General features: G+C 33.3%; 1 protein-coding gene across 6 annotated transcripts in view; it reads left to right on the forward strand.

The window, feature by feature from the left end:
• The window catches only part of AP3B1 (adaptor related protein complex 3 subunit beta 1), a 352,907-nt gene that overhangs the window by 126,637 nt on the left and 204,829 nt on the right, over positions 1-21,441 (forward strand). For all 6 annotated transcript variants that reach the window (XR_006604977.1, XM_004766831.3, XM_045074384.1 and 3 more), the window contains 3 exons: positions 10,749-10,844; positions 11,540-11,700; positions 14,478-14,544. Coding sequence is in view for 5 of the 6 variants with exons in the window: in XM_004766831.3 (XP_004766888.1) it covers positions 10,749-10,844; positions 11,540-11,700; positions 14,478-14,544 (324 nt within the window). In the remaining variant the exon portion in view is untranslated. The remainder of the gene's footprint in view (positions 1-10,748; positions 10,845-11,539; positions 11,701-14,477; positions 14,545-21,441) is intronic.

The raw sequence follows: 21,441 nt of genomic DNA on the forward strand, positions 1-21,441 counted from the left end.
TCTTTGTGTTCATTTAGCTTGGTGTCTGTTGAGTATCTTAGATCTGTGAATTTCTGCTTTTGACCAAACTTGTGGAGATTTTGGCTGTCATTTGTCTTTTCTTTTGCTTTCTTATCTTTTGTTTTATTCTCTTTCTTTTCTTTTTTTTAGTCATGGGTGTACAGTATAATAATTCAACACTTCCAGACATTGCTCTGTGCTCATCACAAGTGTAATCATTCATCCCCATCACCTATTTAACGCATCCCCCTACCCACCTGCCATGTGGTAACAATCATTTTATTCTCTGCAGTTAAGAGTCCATTTTTTGTTTTGTGTCTCTCTCTTTCCCTTTGTTTGTTTTGTTTCTTAAATTCCACATGAGTGAAATCATAGGATATTTGTCTTTCTCTGACTGACTTATTTCACTTAGTATCCTATTCTCTGGCTCCATCCATGTTATTGCAAATGCCAAGATTTCATTCTTTTTTATGGCTGAGTAATATTCCACACATCTGTTTGTACAGGTGCGTGCACGCGCGCACACACACATACACACACAGCCTCTTCTTTACCCATTTGTCACTTGATGGACACTTGGGCTGCTTCTATATCTTGCCTATTGTAATTAATGCTACTATAAACATCAGTGTGGCCATTATATCTTTATATAATCTTTTGCTCTATTCTCTTCTTCTGGTATTGAAATTATATGTATTGTAGTTTTGATATTCTCTAACAGTATATGAACTTTGTTGGTTTTCTTATATCTTTTTTGTTTTCTTCACATTGGATTTTTATTCATTTGTTTTCCAGTTCACTCTCATTCTGCCGTCTTTATTTGATTGTACATTCAGTGAACATTTTTTCATTTTAGAATTTCCATTTCTTTCTTATTTTTTCTATTTTTTGTGAGATTTGCTTTATTCTTCATTAATTGAGGACACACCATTTTCTTTTACCTAATTAAGAGTAAGTATAATAGCAGCTCTAAAGTCATTGTCTGCTGGTTCTAATGTCCTATTTGTCTTAAGCTTGCATTTGGTTGATTTTTTTGTGTTTTCTTGTGTCTATGTATATGTACACAGTATTCCGGTATTCCATTTCCTTAGTTATTCTTATGTTGGGTAATTTTCAGTTCTGTTCTTGTCATTACATTAAATTCTGGAGATTCTGTATTATTTTATTTTTCCTCCACAGGTGATATTTTGAAGGTGGTTATCCTGACTGGGTTCAGATTGGAAATTCTGTTTCTTAAGTAGCAGCTTCAATCTCATTTGGTATTTTTTGTCTTTTGCTGAGCTGCTTTGAGTCTATTCTCTGCTTGTGTGGTTCAGGATTTTGTCAGAGATGTGGCTGGAGGAGATTAAGAATTGTTTGAGGGGCCCATCTCCACCTCTCTTCCTGCCGGGATTCCCCTACTTTCTTCAGTGGCCATAATTTTTCTAAGTTCTTTTTTTTTGGGGGGGGGGGTTCCTTTTGCTAGAGAAACTGGTTTGTCCATCAGTACCTCTACTTGGACTTCATCCACTATTCACTTGGCCTTGCCAGAAAGCCATGAGAGTGGAAAATTTACTTTACATGGCTCTCTTTTTTGTCATCTTTGAACATACACTCCTAACCAGTATATAGTTATATACTGTCTACTGCTATTTCACCACCAGGGCTCACAGTGTTTTGGTAACATGTCTAGTTTTTTTTAGTTTTCTGTGGGAAATTGTTCTGGTACAATTTTATTCCAAAATTACCAGAAATTCATCATCTCTTAAAGAGATTTAAAAATGAGCTGCCCGCTCCCCAAAGTCTTTCAAGCGTTCTGACATGTTTACCATTTGTGGCCCTCTTCATTCCTTAGTATAAGCCCAAATATTATATTTGATATTATTTTCCTTAGGATAGAGGACATTTCTTGTTTTGCTGGTAATGAATTCTTACAGCTTTTGTTTTTAAAAAGTCTTTATTTTGCCTATAATTTGAAAATATTTAGTAAAATATACAGTTGTACATTTACAGCCTCTTTTGTTTAAGATTTAAAAAATATTTCCTTGTTTTCTGTCCTGCAAGTTTCCTGTCATTCCTGTCATTGTTAATCTCTGTTTCATTGTGTGTAATATGTCTTTTTTTTCTCTTGTTGGTTTTAAGATTTTTCTCTCCAGCACTGGATCTATACTTGATTGTGATATACCTTGACTTTTTTTTTTTTTTCCATGTTTATCCTCCCAAGTCTGTGGAGCATCTTCTATTTTGTGGATTTAAGGTTTTCTTAAAATTTGGAAAAATTTCACCCATTAAATTTTCAAAAATATATTTTCTCTCTTATCTCTCCCTCTGGCACTTCTAGTACACATATAGACTAATTGATGTTGTCCTGCAGGTGCCTGTTACTGTGTTTGTTTTTTTTTTCCTCCAAGTCTTTTCTCTCTCTGCTTCATTTTGATAGTTTCTCTTGCTGTATATTCAAGTTAACTGACTTTTCCTTTTGCTGTGTCTAACTCATTAATCTCTTCCACTGTATTTATTGTATCAACTTTTATACTTTTCATCTCTAGATGTTTCATTGGGTCACTTTCACGTCTTGGAATTCTCTCCACAACATAGTCATATTTTTGTCTACCTTCTTGGGCATTTGGAGCGTATTTACAAGTCATTGTAAAGTCCTGCTGCCTTTTTTTTTTTTTTTTTAACTTAAACTGTTCCCAAAGTGGGGCTCAAACTCATGACTCTAAAATCAAGAGTCACATGTTCTCCTGAACAGGTGTCCCTTTGCTGTTTCTATAATTTCTGTCATTTTGAGTCTTTTTCTATAGATTGATTTTTCTCATGGTTATGATTCATATTTTCCTAATTTTTAAATATCCTTAGTAAATTTTAATTAGCTTCTTAAAAATATAAAGTTTATGTTGTCATTTGTTGGATCTTGTTGTATTCCTTTAAATTGTGTTGATTTTCTTGTGGTATACGGTTAAATTATATGGAATCATTTGATTTTGCAAAGCATGCATTTAAGCTTAATTAGGGAATACAGAAATATTTTTAGTCTAGATTAATTTAATCCCACTCCTAAAGTGATGTTCTTCTTAGGATTCTACTTAAAAACCCATGTATTTATTTATCAGACATTTTGTGTCTGCCTGATAGGGACATGAATTATTCCTAACTCTTTGTGATCTTTGAGATCTGTTCTGCCTTTTTCTGGTGTTTGTTTTTGGTGTTCTTTGTTCTTTTGTTGTTATTTTTTTGTTTGTTTTTTGGTTTTTGGTGTTTTTTTGTTTGTTTGTTTGTTTTTTGGTTTTTGTTTTTTTTTTTTAATCTGGACTCAGGTAGTTTCATCTCTCTTGTGCATGACAGTGCTTAGTCTAAGATTCGGTGGTTGTCCTCTGCAGTGTGTGTGCTGTCTCCTTCTCACTATCTCTGTGAAGTTTCCTCCTGTTTGTTTTTCTGCCCTGCAAATTCTAGCAGTCTTGGTCTCCAAACTTTGATCTCTCTTTACTGAGCACAGTGAGTCTTCAGGATTCTATTGAGTTGCCCCTGGTGTGCTGGTGGATATATAGCCCTCTCCAGTAGCACTCACTTTGACTTTTCCCTCTGAGGACTCACAGTACTGGGCTGCTTGTTGTCCAACATATGAAAACTGTTTTTCAATCTTCTGTTTGGTTAAGGTAGGAGGGTAAACCAGGTCTCTCGGTTATTATTAAATTATAGCTTCATATGAAAATCTGCTGATCAAATGACACACTAGTCTCAGTTTCCCCTACTTTGTATGTGGAATTGTCAATTTATAACCTGTGACATACTTGAAAATTCACATCATTTTTTTCTAGCCTCTGCATCAGACTTCTATAGCAGTGTCTTATAGTGCTTTATGGCCAGAATATACTGAATGAGCTATATATCTTTAGCAATTTTATAGTCCATGCTTAAGTATTTTTAGTTTTAGAAATAAAGCTTTTTTTTTTTTTTAATGAAGAGATTGGGTAGATACAGAAAAAAATAAGAGTGAATAAAATAATCTTGAGAGTGATGGTAGAATTTTTTAAGTAGAACAGTAAGATTAGTGAGGTCATACTTCAGTTATATAATACAAATACAAGATTGATGTGAAGTTCACTCTTAGCTATTATTTTAATACTATGACAGTGTATTGTGTGTTACTATGTCTCTAATATAAGGTAAATTGGTTTAAATAGTTTTTTTTAATATAAGGTAAGTTAGGTTAAATAATCTTTGATTTATGTATTCAGAATCTGGAAGGGGGGTGCCTGGGTGGCTCAGTGGGTTAAGCTTAGGTCATGGTCTCAGGATCCTGCGATCAAGCCCTGTGTTGGGCTCTCTGCTCAGCAGGGAGCCTGCTTCCCCATCTCTCTCTTCCTGCCTCTATGCCTACTTGTGATCTCTCACTCTGTCACAAAAATAAATAAAATCTTAAAAAAATATATCTGGAAGAGTAAAAGTAGGAGTATATTTTATACAATTTCTGAAGCCCACATTTCCATATATGAAAAGAAACATTTTCCCATCGCCATTTTAACTTTATTAGAATAATTTATATTATAAGATTTTGAAGAGATGTACTTTAAACCCATTTTTAGATACTTTTTAAAGTATACTTAATTTTTTTATGACATAATGCATACATTGTATATTTTGGATAAGTGAATTTTGCTACCAAATGATTTGTTATCATAAACTCGGTTTGACTAACTTGGGAAAATTAAAATCAAAACACTTAATTCATTTAATATTGGACTTAAATAGGGTCTCTATTCCTAGGAACAATGATTGCTAACATTTAAAAGATATGAGTGCTTACATATACCCTCATTTTATCCTCACAGATAACGTTGTGAGGTTGATTCTGTCATTTCCCAAATTTTATATATAAGGGTGAGATAGCAGACAGGTTAAATTATCTGACCAAGGTCACACAGCTACTGTGTTTCAGAGTCAGAATCCAAAGCCCGGTGGCTTGACTTGAGAATCCATCTTAGACCGTTACCCTTTTAGAGCTGTCCTTCCTAATTGGTGCTTCCTTCCTCCTCTTCTGCCTTAACGACTTTGGCCCCAAATCAATATCTGGTATTAGCTATTCTTTGGGAGGTATCTGGCATTGGTATAATTTTTTTTTATGTTTTAGAGATTGGTAGAAATGAGCAAGTCCTTAGTAATTGGCAGTAAATTAGCTAGTTTCCCTTGGATTTATAGTCTTATAAACAGAAAATTCTGTGTTATTTATTGTTCATCCAAAGCTGTTTGTACTGTTCAGGAGTTATAATAGTAGAACTTCCCTGTTTGTTCATCTTTTCCCTTTACACTCAGATTCTCTTATACTGCCTAATGTTCTGCGACAAAAATGTCACTATAAACATAATTAGTGGTCTATTTGTCGGATTTCTTTTGTTCTCAAAATACCTTGTTTTTTGAAATTATACTTAATCCTCTAGTGTTGTGAGAAGACTGACATAAGCTTCTTAAAATTTATGTTTAGAGAATTGATTGATGTTTCATTGCTATCAACTGCAAAATTTCATTTTTATGAGTACATGCTGCCTTAGACACCCAGTTAAGCTGTACGTCATCTTCCATTTGATGTCAAATGATACCAAAAGTTACCTAGTAAGCAATCAGTGGTTATAGTACAAAAATAATCAAAGGTTTAGTCAATAACTCATGAAGTTTGATGTACTGGTATTGATAAACTAATTAAACAGATCTGCCTGTGTTCTTCCAGCCTACTGGGGCTCTGCTATGATTAGCTTTACAGCCAGGAGTGTTGTAACATTGAATGAAGGTAACTGATCAGAGAATGGTGTAGTCACGGAGCTTTAAGTACTCCCATTTCTGGTCACAGAATGGTTTCAGGGAAACTAGGCTTTCTCTGCACACCTGCAGCCAGTCAGTGCATAGGCCTCTTGTGGTCAATATTGATTGATTCTTATAACAGAACTAGAACAAATTTGGTGTTTTGCAACCTTCTGTGATTTAATATTGTTATGCTTTTTGCTATAACAGTCATAAAAATCCTTCTCCAATAGTGAGTAATTACAGCAATGCCTGCTAGCTCAGCTGTAGATCTGAATGTTTCAGTGTTGCCAATATAAACCCCTGGATATATTCTGGAGTTCATAATTCAGCCTTAAAAGTTGGCTGTACAGTTACTTGATAAATAAAGGTGTTGCTGAGAAATAAATCACAGGAGGATGAGGGGATGGGTGGACTCTAATCCATTTTCTTTCGAAACTACAGAGAATTGTAGACTGGATGTGAATATAATTAGTAAGGAAAAAGAATATTTTAAATGATTAATTTTTTTTTCTTAAACCCACAAGTTCAAGACTTTGGAGGCAATCGTTGTAATATCTGTCATCTCTTCATAATATGTTCATGTTTTTCTAGGCCTTTATTTGGTGAATTATAGCTATTGTGATGTTAGATTCCTGATGTAGCAATTATGGGAAATATCTTGGTAAATTTTTTCAGTTTACCACTGGGCAGTGATGTTTCATTCAGCTAATTATTGAACTCTTACTATATGCCAGACATGTGATACAGATCCTGAGAATATACAGATGAATAAGGAATGGTTCTGGTATTTAAGTAACCTCTTGTTCATTCTAAGGTGGAGTTGAGAAATATCTTACTTAAAAATGCATCTGTGTGTTGATTTGATTTATTGAAAATTGTATAAATCAGTCAACTAGCAGTGTTAATTGCTTTTTGGCACTGTTGTAATCTTAAGAACTTAAAAATCTGGTAGTGGAAAAAGCTATTTCTGCCTCAGACAATTAGATAAATGCTTCTTAAACTGTAATTAAAAACTTTATATTTCCATTTAACTATAATATAAAACATTGGGTATATTTTGGATCACATGGTTACCATTTTATATAATAGCATTATATAATTTTGGAACCTACTTGTATTCTTGTGTAAGACTGCTTGCTTCTAAGTGAACATTGAAACGGTTTGTGGACTTTCAGTGGCCTAAGTGGGTTGATATCCTCTGTGAATATGTGATCACTTGGCTGAGACTGCTGTTGATTGATTGGCGCTCAGAGGTGGTGGTGGTGGTGGTTTTGAGTGAATTTATTCCTGATAGGCTGATGTTCCAATATGAAGAACTGTCATAGGTTGGTTGACTTGCTAAAGTTTGTTCATTTAGCTTGAGCTTTTGTTGACCTGTTGGAGAGGTTTAAAACAGTTTTAGTGCCTGTATTTTATCACTGCTACAGAAAAAGCTGTCTTTGTGGAAATGTAGGAACTTAAAAATATTTTAAGTTTGAGATTTTTTTTTAATAATGAAAAGTTTCAAATACTTTTATAATCCACGAAAGGACTATTATTTTATAGTAGAGAAAATTAAGAAAGATGAGATTTACCCTGAAGTAAAAATATCTTTGTTTTATCTGAACACACTATTAATATTCATTGTAAAAAAATTAAATAATAAAGGCATAAAGAGTGAATACCTCAGATATACTCACTGCTAACAATTTACTACATAGATTTCTTAACTTAGGCTTAAGTTTGAATCCTAGTTCTTCATTTAATAGATGTGCCATCTTGGTCAAGTTACTAAACCTCACTATGCTTCAGTTTCTTCCTTGGTAAAATAGGAGTAATAGTACCTGTTTATTGAATTGTAAATTTAAAATCAGTTAATTTAAGTAAAACATTGATAATAACACCTGGGATGTAGTTATTGCTATATATAAGGTATTTGCTATTATTGCCATATTATGTCCATTCTAAGATGTTGGTTTTGTATTTTAAAGTTTCTGCAGGTGAGACTTAATGTTAAGAATTGATGGTGACTTATAATTGGCAGGGTTTATTGTTTATAAAATAATGGGACATCTTAAAATTGATGGTGTACCTTAGGTTAATAAAAAAAGTGTGCATTTTTATTAGTATAGAAGTGATATCATATAATGCATATGATTTTGCACCTTAAAACATTTTACAAGGACATTTTAAAAAAAGATTTTATTTATTTGACAGAGCGATCACAAGTAGGCGGGGGGGGGAGCATGCTCCCCACTGTGCAGAGAGCCCGATGTGGGGCTCAATCCCAGGACCCCAAGATCATGACCTGGGGTGCCCAGGTGCCCCTGCAAGGACATATTTTTAATGTCAAGTGCAGATTTACTTAAATCTATTTGGTGACTGCATAGTATAATGTTATATGGGTATCCTGTTATTTATTTTGCTGTTCATCTTTAATGGGCATTTTATTGTTTCACTTTTGCTTTGTGGAAGATATGATTAGCAGAACTTGGGGGAAGGTAGGGTGATAAGGTGAGTGGAGATCGAGACAAAAAAAGTGCAAGTTATATCTGGTTACTGTTCCTCTTTGACTGGAAAGGAATTTGGGGGCAGACTATGGACAGCGTTGGGTACTGAGTTTTAATTTTTTAAGGGTTTTATTTTTGTTTTTAAGACTTACTTGATCCACTCACCATGGAAGGGTATTTGTAATAAATAAAATAAAAATTTTTTTGGTTACTTTTACCTATAACCCTATCCTTACACTGGAGAAGAATGGATTAGTATCAGCTTAACACAATATGTTTAGCATTTAAAAAAAATAATGATGAAGATGTAGAAAGGATGCTCATTAAGTTTTCACTTTTACCTCTAAAATTGTAAAGAATATCCAAATAGGTTGAAATACAAGGTGGGGTCTAAAATTATCTTAAGAGCGTGCTGTGATGGATTGAATCTAGATTGTCGACAATTTCTATAGATAAATGTACGATATTGCCCTTTTTTTAAAAGAAGAAAACCTGACTAGGACATTTACTCAAATATGGCTTTGTTTAGTCAGTGTACATTTAGAGAAGGTATATTGTATGCTTAAGAATAAGATCTATCAGTGGAAGCCCCTCACATGGAACATGGCCTTAACTTGTTCTACTTAAACTTCATTTGTAGTTTGAGGTACTACACTAAAAGTAATGTGGACAAATTGGGGTGAGTTCAGAAGGAAGCAAACAGGATAGTAAAGGAACTCCAAAATATGCTGTGTTGGGGTGCCTTGCTGGCTTACTTGGTAGGACGTGTGACTCTTGATGGGGTTGTAGGTTCAAGCCCCACATTGGGTCTAGAGTTTACTTAAGAAAAACAAAACAAGTACATTGCGTCATAGGAAATTGGAGGATGAGGGAAGGAAGGCCATGGCAATTATCTTTAAAAAATTTCAGATTGGTTAGTAGGACATAAAATGTGGCCTGGTGTAGCATTCTTTTTCCTTTTCAGCATCAACTCCACCTATTTCCAGCTGCTTCCCCTCATTTCCTGTGCTCTATGAACATTCTATAAACTTTTAGATCTGTACTCTCTTGATATATTAAGAAATTAATCAGACACTGGTATCTTAAGATACTTGAGAAGGAAGATACAGGCTGTGAGCAGTGTCAGAAAGAAGCAGTTGATGAATTTCAACTCAAATTCTTATTTTTATTTTTCTTCATCATAATTCTGTTATATAGACTTAGTGATTAAATTGCCATTTAAAACAGTTTTTGGAAGACACTTCCAGTCTTTTGGAATTTTTATTACATAAAAATTTTATTACATAAAATTGATATTATTGGTCTATCTTATTCTTACTAAGCTGAAAATATCATGTAATATATATCGGAATGTGACTGTTAACATATGGTCGGGGTTGGGGCTCCAGCACCTTTTGATTGATGAGAAAACACAAGTTCAAATACTATGTATTTAGTGGACAGAACCCAAGGTCTTTCTAGTGTTTGTATCCTTCATTTTGAAAATGTTTTTACAGTTCAGTTAATATTTTATTTTTAAAGATTTATTTATTTATTTGACAGATGGAGATCACAAGTAGGCAGAGAGGCAGGCAGACAGAGAGGAGGAAGCAGGCTCCCCGCTGAGCAGAGAGCCTGATGCAGGGCTCGATCCCAGGACCCTGGGATCATGACCTGAGCCGAAGGCAGAGGCTTTAACCCGCTGAGCTACCCAGCCGCCCCTCAGTTAATATTTTAATATTCTTGTTTGAGTTTTGCTCAGGGATTTCTTATTCCCTTCAAGAGAAAGTGTTATCCGACAGAACTGGCTCTGAACTCAGGTTCACATGTTTGGTGCTTGAAAATCAAGAGAGACAGGTGATGGTGGGAAATGAAAGGTTGCTTTATTCAGGAAGCTGGCAGCCTGGAAAGATGGTGGACTGATGTCCCAAAGACCACCTTCCATGTCCAGGCAAAGCCAGAAAGTTCTAAAGGGGAAGGTATGGGATGTTGGGGGTTGGTGCTGGGCCAACTACAGGAGAAGGTGGTGCCCAGGCAAATAGTCATATGTTGGCATGACCCTGGACAGACTTGCTGGCATCAGCAGCAGCTGTGTTCCAGTGTGGTCAGGACTTCCCTTCTGGGGAAGTCTGGTCCTTTATTCCTTAAGGCCGGTGGTCTGCAGTTCTCAAGGAAAGTAGGTTAGTTCATATGTAGACCAAGGGACTTAGGTCAGCAAACGAGGAGTGCATAAGCTTGAAGCAAGTTAGCCCTTAAGACCTGTTGGAGTTTGTTACAGAACACCTTGATAGAATGCTTCTATTATAGATTAGATTATTAAAATGCTTATTTTATAAGCTTTTTGGTGCTATTCATTATCCTACAATGTATTATCTGTATATTACAATATAAGCTATTCAGGAAATATTTACTTCAGGAAAATTGAGAATGGATTTGGTATTCAAAACATTGAATTTTTAATTTTGGCTAGGATTAAATGATTTTATTTTTTTTAAACAGATCAAGAAGTTAGTATATGTTTACTTGGTCCGGTATGCTGAAGAACAGCAGGATCTGGCACTTTTGTCCATAAGCACTTTTCAGCGAGCTCTGAAGGTAAATAATAGTGTGAGCCAGCAGATAGCTACAAGGTTTGTGTAAAGTTGAAGGTGTGTGATTTAAAGAACTGGAGCAAGAATCTAAATGGCACAGTAGAGATCTGAAAGAGTTGAAAGGCCCCTCACATTGCCTGTTCAGTGTAGATAATATGTATGCATGTTCAGTGTAGATAATATGTATGCCTGTTCAGTGTAGATAATATGTATGACCAACTAGATCTTTCCCGGTGTGTTTCCTTTTCTGTAGATTCCTTTATATTTTATTTATTATCGTACATCAAAGAACTCTTCATCATTATACCAACTAGTTGTTGAAAGTGTGTAATGAGGGGACATGACTTTTTAAAGATAAAATTTATAACCTGTAGCATTTTGTAATTGTGAATCTCTAAAAACCCAACATGCTTATTAATGAATGATTGACTAGAATTATAACCATTACTTTTCTTGTTCAAACATTATTCAGAGAAATGAACATTTATTTAACTCTTTTTTTCTTACACATTTCCATATACTAATCTTTTAAATTAAGTAGCTTTTTTCTCTTGTTGTATTTTACATCACTTCTCGGCCTTTTGGCTAAGATCAAGTGTTGTTCTATTTTACCCTGTGGGCACCAATTAACTGTGTCATAAAGATATAATTGGAATGTTAAACTTGAAATTTTGATGAATATTTTTGCACTATTTTTAGGACCCAAATCAACTAATCCGTGCAAGTGCTTTGAGAGTTCTATCGAGTATTAGAGTACCAATTATTGTACCAATTATGATGCTTGCTATTAAGGAGGCTTCTGCTGATTTATCACCATATGTGAGGAAGAATGCAGCCCATGCAATACAGAAATTGTACAGGTAGGTGCTTTTTTAATAATACCAACGACCTCTAATGGTATGTGGAATGTTAACACCTCATGGAGGCTTATTTGATTAGCTCTTAAGAGTTAGTCTGTACTTATACTGAGTAAAACCCAGTGACAGTTTTTTCCCCACAAACATTCTTTAGACATCTTTAGCTTTATTTTGGTTTTAGAGACCCTATGCTGGTTTTCACTTGTGAGCCTTTTAGGGCCTATGATAATTTTATAGATTTTATAACTTAAAACTGAAGGGAATTTGAATTCTCACTTATATATTTCTCATGTACATAAATGTTTATTATTAGAAAATTAAGACTTGTCTATTTATTATAGGGTAGAATTTAAAGTGTATTATCCTCTTGATTCACTTTGTTTTTTTTTTTAATTTCTTAAACATTATTTAATTTTTAATTTAAATTCAGTTAATTAACATATAATGTATTATTAGTTTCAGATGTAGAGGTCATTGATTCATCAGTTTTACATAATACCTATGGCTCATGATTATATGTCTGTGTCCTTCTCAATATCCATGACCCAGTTACCCCATCCCTGTAATCCCTCCCCTCCAGCAACCCTTAGGTTGTTTCCTTTGATTAAGAATCTCTTACGGGAGTGCCAGGGTGGCTCAGTGGGTTAAGCCACTGCCTTCGGCCCAGGTCATGATCTCAGGGTCCTAGCATTGAGCCCCACATCAGGCTCTCTGCTTAGCAGGGAGCCTGCTTCCCCCTCTTTCTCTGCCTGCCTCCCTGCCTTGTGATCTCTCTCTGTCTCTCTCAAAAAAAAAAAAAAAAAAAAAAAAAAAAAAAAAAAAAGAATCTCTTATGGTTTGTTTCTCTCTCTGGTTTCATCTTGTTTTATTTTTCCCTCCCTTCCCCTTGATCCCCTGTTCTGTTTCTTAAATACCACATACGAGTGAAATCATATAGTTGTCTTTCTCTGATAGACTTATTTTGCTTACCATAATACCCTGTAGTTCCATCCATGTCGTTACAAATGGCATGATTTCATTTTTTTGATGGTTGAGTATTGTTCCATTGTATATATATACCATATCTTCTTTATCCATTCATCTGTTGATGGGCATCTGGGCTCTTTCCCTAGTTTGGCTATTGTGGACATTGCTGCTATAAACATTGGATGCTGGTGCCCTTTCAGATCACTACATTTGTATCTCTGGAGTAAATACTTATCAACTCACTTTGTTCTCCTTTCTTCCATCTTTGGCCCTGATGTTCCCTTCTTTGATTCTTTTATAGCGCTCTTTTATTGGATTTTAAAAGGCTGGTTTTGAAATGCAACAACATACCATATTGGTACGACATTTCATACAATGCCTTGATCCTTTTGGAAAACATAGTGCCTGAAAAAAAGAATTATTATCTATAATAATTTGGTATTATTTTCTGTTACCATTGATTCCACAAGCTTTTATCAAGATCATTTTGTGTTTTGGTGTTGGGTTGTATGTGTAAGTTGTATGAAAATGGTAGAGGATGTATTATCACATATTTGAGGAAAAAAATAAAACCAGTGACAATTAATTAAAGGTGATATATAATTAAATAAGATATTAGAATATATGATATATATGTATATAGAAAGGCATACTAACCGTGACTTTGATAGGATATGGCTCGGAGGTTATTATATAGGGCTTCATAATGTAAAGATGTCATGAAATGGGATTAGTTAGGAAAGACTGCTTAGAGAAGGAAGACCGGAGCTAGAATTTGAAAGAAGTACAAAGTTTGTTCAGATAATTATAATGGTTAGCAATAAAGTTACAGTAAGTATGTGAAAAGTAAAAATTCATTTTCTTAGGTTAACTGTCAGACAAAGTTATATCATACTTCTATCTTTTCTTGTTTATGTACTTGCAGAATAGGTTCCAAGTTCAACTGTGACAAATTTAAAGTCCCTCACTGGAGCCCATTTTACTTCTCCAGCCCCAACCCTTTATTCTCTTTGGCTGAAATTTACCGTATAATAGCTCAGTACTGCCTGTTAGTGCTCTACATAAAATGTTTTTAACTTAAAACCATCTGTTTAGTTTCAATCTAGGAAATTTCCTCCTATTTTCAGTTAAAGCCAAATTGTTAAGATTCTTCTGTGATGTCACTTCTTGTTAGAAACCCTCCATAATCTTTCTTACTCCATTGGTGCTCTTCATATTCCTGTTATCCTTTATACATGTTTCTGTTATATGCAATGATTATGTTTGGGACTTTCTTTACTAGACTATCTTATTTGTCTTTGTATAACTATTCTCCGCTTCACAGTAAATGGACAACAGTTGAATTCCATGTTAGGAAGAAATTATAGTTACTAGTATTTCAGTGGTTAGAAATGTTTATAGGATAGGATAGGATAGGATTCATTTCTGAATTTTGTATATATGTAAGCCTTTGCTTGTATTTTTTTGACTCTATTACAGAACGGAAACGATAGAAAATTTTTATTTGGGAATTCTCTTTTTTTTTTTTTTTGACCACTATGTATCTGTAGTCATAAATCATTACTGTTCTGTTCCTTTTTTCCCTCAGTTAAAAAAAGAATTCAGGTTTAATTAATATAAGCAATTTTACAGAGAAAGATTAGGACACATTTGGGAGAAAAAAGTTTTGTTTTGTTTCTTTCTATCTTTACGTAATTCTTGCTTTCCCTGTCCCCTAAAAAATTTTCTTAATATTCTTGATGTTACTAGCTTCATTTTAAAATTTGAATTAAAGGAAAAATTTTAATGTGTGTTCTTTTCTTTTTATGTTTTAGCCTTGATCCAGAGCAGAAGGAAATGTTAATTGAAGTAATTGAAAAACTTCTAAAGGATAAAAGCACAGTAAGTGATAACCTTCTTATGTCAAAGTAAATTTGTGTTTTATTTACATAGTATCATTTTGCCATTGTATATGTGGTAAAATTATTTTTACTGATTTTGAAGTGGTGTAAATATTAATGGAGTTCATTAAAATCTTTGAAGAATAAAAATGTGTTTATAAAGAGAAATGTTGTATTTAGAATTTTAGCTTGTTACGTGTTTCTTTGTCCGGAATCAGAAGAATAAATTGGGGGGGGGGATCCTTTTTTTAATATGTGGCTTAATTTTTGACGGTTTTTTTTTTTTTAAAGATTTTATTTATTTATTTGACAGAGAGAAATCGCAAGTAGATGGAGAGGCAGTCAGAGAGAGAGAAAGAGAGAGAGGGAAGCAGGCTCCCTGCTGAGGAGAGAGCCCGATGCGGGACTCGATCCCAGGACCCTGAGATCATGACCTGTGCTGACGGCATTGGCTTAACCCACTGAGCCACCCAGGCGCCCAGTTTTTGACTGCTTTGAGTATAAAAGTTTTTATTTCAAGCAATGATTTATTAGGATTTTTAAAGGCTGAATCACCTGGGAACAAATAGATTGTTTTAAAATGAAGTATTAAAGAGATATTTTAAAATTAGAGTATTATAAATGTGTTTTTAAAAAAATATTCTAAAACATTTTTTTATTTGTAGGACTGTTTTATTACTAGTAAGAGTCATCTTACTGGCTACTTTGAGTCATCTTTTGTGAATGTACTTAATCTCCTCCTGGTCTCTTCCCCACTCCCTTTCTTTTGTATAGTGATAATGAAATCTAGGAATAGGGATGACCCATGGGATCTGCGTATTTTGTCTGAAACAAGTACAGCTCTTTTGCCTTCTTATAGTTGCTGTTCAGATGATCTTTTTCTTTGCTTTTACTTTCAACCTTTTGGTAATTTTGAATCCAATCCAATTTTGTATCTCTTGTAGACAGTATATAGTTGGATATTGTTTTTTAATCCACTGTGACAACATGTACGTTTTGGTTAGGTTGTTTAATCCATTTGCATTTAATGTTATTGATTTAGTTGAATTTATAGCTGTTATTTACTTGTTTTCCCTATCTCATATCTCTTTTGTCCCTCCTTTTTCCTTTACTGCTTTCTTTTTACATTATGAATATGTTCTTTTGAACATTTTACTTCCTTTAATGAGTTTTTCTCTATGTACTCCCTGCCCCATTTACTTTGAAAATATTGTATTATACATGAAAATATGGTTGGGGATTTCATTCCTAAGCCATTCAGCAAAATTATTCTATAATATAGCAGAAATCTTCATTGTTGTTCTTCTATAATGCTTGATGTAATAAAGGAGCTAAGTAAATACAGATCTGCCCAATAAATAAAGACAGAAATTTTGATTTCTTTCTGTGTGGTGTACTTGTTATCTGCTTCTAGGATCCAGATGTGGAATCAGTATTATTGGTATTATGGTTAACTTGATTTTATAATAATACAAAAACATTTAGTTTCTTTGACATGCAAGACTTTTGCCAAGAATTGTGAAGAATATAGTAAGGTCTTTAAGAGACAGATCCTTTACTTTAATGTAGTTTACCATGATTTCTGTTACATTATAGACTAAAAGAAATTTGTTGCATGGCCTGTGAATGAAACCTCCATTTAAAATGTGTGCATATCTTCCTAAAAAAAAAAATACATCACAGGTGAAAATTGCAGTCTGTGTAATAAGGCAGAATGGGGTTTGTGTCTGAACTTCTGCCCCTTGTGTAGCTATATATTAAGCCTTCATAAATTTTAGTTCCCAAATTTGTATAGCTTGTAATTTCTAATGTATGAAGTTCTATTTGTTTTGAAAGAGCTGCTGTATATATAACTGGGATCATAGCGCCTGACACCATAGAAGGGGGTTAATACATATTCCAACAAGAAATAAATGAATGAAAAAGGAATGTAGAAGATAACTTCTTTGTAAATTTGCAACAGTTGGTTATTAATTTCTGACCATTTATTTCCAAAATACAATAGAAGACATTGAATACTTGTTCATAGTAGGTATGTAATATTTGTTGAATGATTGTGGAATTAATTTGGTGATAGTAATTAGGTATTTACTATCTTTTTTGGTGATAGTAATATAATTACTAAATTTTTTGATGTTAGTAGTTAGGTGTTTACTATCATTTTTAACACTTTGCTTCCCAAATTGTGTGTGTTATATTCAGTGTTTGCAGGTAGAGCTTATAGGAGCTTTAATTGTCTATCACTTATGAGACACTCCTTTTTCCTAAAGTGTTGCATGTTTATATATTTTTAAACTCAAAAGACATCTAAATCTATTTTTCTGTGTTAAATGGCAGTAGTTTATACTGATGCCTCTAATTGCAGTATAGTAGTACAGGGTTCCTTCTAGCCTTCTACCTTTTCAGCATCTTTCTCCAACATTAAAAAATGTGGCTATCATTGTCCTCAGTATATTTACGTACTCTTTCAGCCCAAGATGAAGAGTAAGGGTTTCAGAATTGCTAGCATGTACCTTTGTCGGGAGTGCTGAGATGGGGATTGCTAGTTAAATTAAATATTAGTTCTGGCAAAGTTTTTTTTTTTTTTTTTAAGTGTACAGTTTTAAACATTAATTCTGTTCAATTGTTACTTTTATTTGCTCAGGGACTTCAATTTTATGTAGGTTGGATCTTCTTTGCCTATTTTACATTTCAACCACTGTCTCTCCAAACCTTTTAACTTCTTTCTTTACCTCATTTCTGTTCACTTGGTTCTTTTTCTACTTTTCTTTAATTTACCCTTACTAAATCTTTTGTTCAGCAGCTCTCTTGCAAGGACACCTTGCAATTTAATCATCATGTTTGATTATTTTCTTCCTCTCTGTTTCTTTCCTGGTTTCAGTAAACTTCTGTTCCATTTCTTCCTGATATCTTTTGTTTATTTCTGTGGTCTTTTATGAATTTCTGATTCATACTCATTTTTCTGATTATCAAATGCTTCTTTAAGGGTGATTACTTCAATTTGGAGTGTTATGTTAGACAGTTTTCTTTTTCTTCATCATTAATTTTTTAGGGGCTACTTTTTATCAGCTGAGTTGTTTTGATTTTCACTTTTTGTTTTCCTTATGTGTGGATTACCTACATTTTCATATTTCTTTGGACAGGGCTAATGATTTGAATTTGAGGTGTTTTGCAAAATTCTAGTACAAGAACAATGTTTCTGTCAGAATAGTGAAGTATGCTTTTCTATTAGTTGGCTTTTTTAAAGGAGAGCATCCATAGGAAGATGTGAATGTCCTAAAGTTATTTTTATTTTTTTATTTTTTGGTCTATTAGGAGCTTAGATTTCCTCCTCTTATTTCATTTTTTTCTGTCACCCTATAGCTTCTGAGGGACTCCTTTTCCTCTACCTCATTTTTAAACTAACTGTTATCTTCTTAAAAATGTTCTTTTCCAAGATAGTCTCATTGAATCCTTCCTCCACCTCCATCCCTCTTGAAATTTCTTCTTTGTAGTCCAGTGGACCCACTGGGAATCTTATGCAGTATTTTTACACTTAGAGCACCTTTTTTTTTTTCTTTCTCCTGTTGATTTTAATTCAGTCTTTTGCTTACCACCAACTCCTTACTGCTTTGTTATGGAAAGTTTTTTCCAGACTGCCATAGGTCTTTGTGAAGTTTTATGATATAAGCTTGAAAGAGAACTCTCTGGGATTTAGGACTTAATTTTCTATTTACATGTAATTTGAAGTTTGGAGATTCTTTCTTTTTTACTTATGCTTAGGGCAGAGGTTTTCATCTTTGATTTTTCTGGGTTTAGTTTAGGAGATTCAGATTTACTAACGTGCTATAACTTGTCTAACCCATTTTTTAAGTTAATTATGTTTTAAGAACATATTATGGTAACTTTTTCTTTTGTGTGATTATTACCTATTGTAGAAATGTTTAAAATATTCTACTATTTATGCATATGTTTATGGATCTTAGCATTATTATTACTTTGTCTTTTAAAATTCTTTATTGAAGGAAGACAGATGTATTTCCTTCCTCCCCCAAATTAATAATGTCCGTATTGACGTTTGAAACAGTAAGAATCAGGGCGCCTGGCTGGTGCTCATTAGATTAAGCGTCTGCCTTTGGATCAGGTCATGATCTCAGGGTGCTGGGATTGAGCCCCATGTCAGCTTCCTGCTCAGTGGGGAGTCTACTTCTCCCTCTGCCCCTCCTGCCTGCTCTTGCTTGCTCTCTCTGTCTCTGTCTCTCTCAAATAAATAAAATTAAAAAAAAAAAAACAAAATAGTAAGAATCCCAAATCATTTTTGTTTAAAAATTTCCCAATTAAGTGAACTATGCTTGTCTAGTTTATTTTTGCATTTTGAAAAGGAATTTATTTGTTATCATCAGGAGCTTCTTGGGATCACTGTTGCCATATTAATGTTGCTATTGCTGCTGGTAATTACAATTTGAAAGGTGTTAATGTACTTGAAACTTTTCTTCACTTAACATTTGACTTGGAGATACACCTTCTGTTGCTTCTTTTAGCCTAAAGCAAGACTTCCTGACAATTAAGATCTCAAAGGCAGTTCTGTAATTCTCATTTTAAGGAAAGGTGGGCATATAAACATTATTAAAATAGAATGATTTTTCCATTTTACTAGGGTAAGACCAGTATTTATCATAAAAATAGTCCTTTTCTAAAAATACATTGTGGGGTTAAAGAATATAGTTATCGTAAGATAACTGGAAAAACATTTTAGGGCTACTGAGGTATAACTATTATCTAATGGTTATCTATAAATTTTGAAAGACACCCCACAACTATAGTCAGTAAAATTAAAAGGGAATATTTTATTAATGTTCCGTTATCCCCAATCAGCTGTTACAGCTTTCTTATATAATTTCTTCATTGTATGTTCGTAGATTTACTGGTATCCTCCTATACTCTCTATTTAACATATCCTAAAAACACTCTTTTACTGGTGTTCAGTTTCAAATTCATTTTTAAAGTATGTAGTGCTTTCTCTGGTTTATCTTTAAAAGGTAGAAATCCATATTTGTTGAGCAACTTAAGCATAGCGGTGGACAGTCTTATTTAGGACACCTCAAAAGCAAGGTAGCATTTATTTCCTGTTTCTTTCAGGTTAATTTTAAAGAAATCCTTTGAAAAGCTTTTAACTTTCTAATAGAAAACAGAGCTTCTTAAGAAAATAGATTAGGTCAGTGCTTACTGAAAAATTCAGTTTGTATATTTTTTTATGACAAAGTTTCTCCTTAATTTAGCTAAAAATGATGTTTAATAAATATATTGGTAGTTAATAACTAAACTATGAGGGTAAGACACCATTTGATAAGTTATTGATTTAATGTTGGTAAAAGCTTCACTGTTGTGGGCAAAAAAACCCCCCATACCTCTGATTTTGTGCAGATGTTTTATTGTGATAGATCTATTATCCAGCTATTAGAAGATAAATGACTGATCTTTCCCATTTTCCATGCCTCAAGAAAATTGAAATAAGAAGGGGAATATCATTTGGGCTGTATGATTAGGGCAGGTTGGATGGCCATTAATTTAAGAGAAGAAAATCTTGGCAGCATTGGCCAACTTATACCATATTATCAATCAAACCTTGATGCACTTCTTGTGATGACCCAGCACTCTCAGGTTTTTGCAACGTTAATTAGAATTCATGACAAAATAGATGCAAGGAAACGTTTTGTACCCTTCATAATTTTATAGAAAATTTATTGTTATTAGAGGAACCATTTGCTTAGTGTGATTTTTTTCATTACCAGCTTGTCAACTAGCATAGATAATCTGGAGAAAATATGAACTCCATAGATGGGGTGTCACTTTTGTTGATGGTTCATGTAGTTTACCTTGGAGCACAGCTAATGGCTGAAGTTCATAGCAACAGCACAGAAAAACGTGGCAACCAAGGGAAGATAAATGAACCATGTTTATAGCTTTAATATAAAAAATACATAAATGGAAAACTGCATTTGAATTTGATGAGCTCATTGCTAGTTTTGTTGGAGTGATTTATTTTTCCCCTCATATAAAAAGCTACTATTGACACAGTGAGATGGAAATTAACTGTCTGTTTTGGGGAGACCAATATTTTTGGTCTTAAAATCAGAGAATATAATTTTATTTTAATTCTGGAAGTTTTATAGAATATTGAATGTTTAATAGACCAAAATTATCAATTCTGGCATTGTTTAACCTAGGGTCAGTTGTTAAATCCATACAATGAAATACCTAAAATAGTCAGTTTTATTTTGTGAAGGTACTTTTCTTTATATTCTAAATATTTTTGTGTTACCTTAAACTTTATTTATACTTAAGTATTTTCTTTTTTTCATGTTATTAGTTAGTACTTTAGAATTATGTTGTACCTATAGCTCTTAGTTTAGTAAATGTAATAACATTTGATAGCTAATTTTTCTTTTAATTGGTGTCTGTAATAAACACTTCAAAAAAAATCTTCTAGGCTTAGGCAAAATACTTGATTTTACATAATATGTCTTAAATTGGAACTTCATTGCATTGTGCTTTCTGTTTCATGGACTATTTTATTCTAAATGGTATTATTTATTTTTGTACTTTAGTATCCTATATCAATTGATATGTATTTCTTCTATTAATGTAAGATTGACCTATATATGAAATATATCTATGGAAAGATAGATCTCACAAATACTAAGTTATTCTGTAGTTTGATGTCATAAACTTCAGTTGTTTTAAGAGATTTTTAAATGGTATTAAATCTAACTGTTTAGAAATATCAAAGAATACAATTTTTGAAGAGTGATTTGTATAGGAGATATCAAAATGTAGAGATGAAAACATAAACTTAACTTCCTTTCCATATCAATAGCAAATAGGAAATTATACATATAATACATTTTTTATTTAGTTC

The sequence above is a fragment of the Mustela putorius genome, unplaced genomic scaffold (assembly GCF_011764305.1).
Source record: "Mustela putorius furo isolate JIRA1106 unplaced genomic scaffold, ASM1176430v1.1 tig00537350_pilon_pilon_pilon, whole genome shotgun sequence".
Taxonomy (NCBI): Eukaryota; Metazoa; Chordata; class Mammalia; order Carnivora; family Mustelidae; genus Mustela; species Mustela putorius.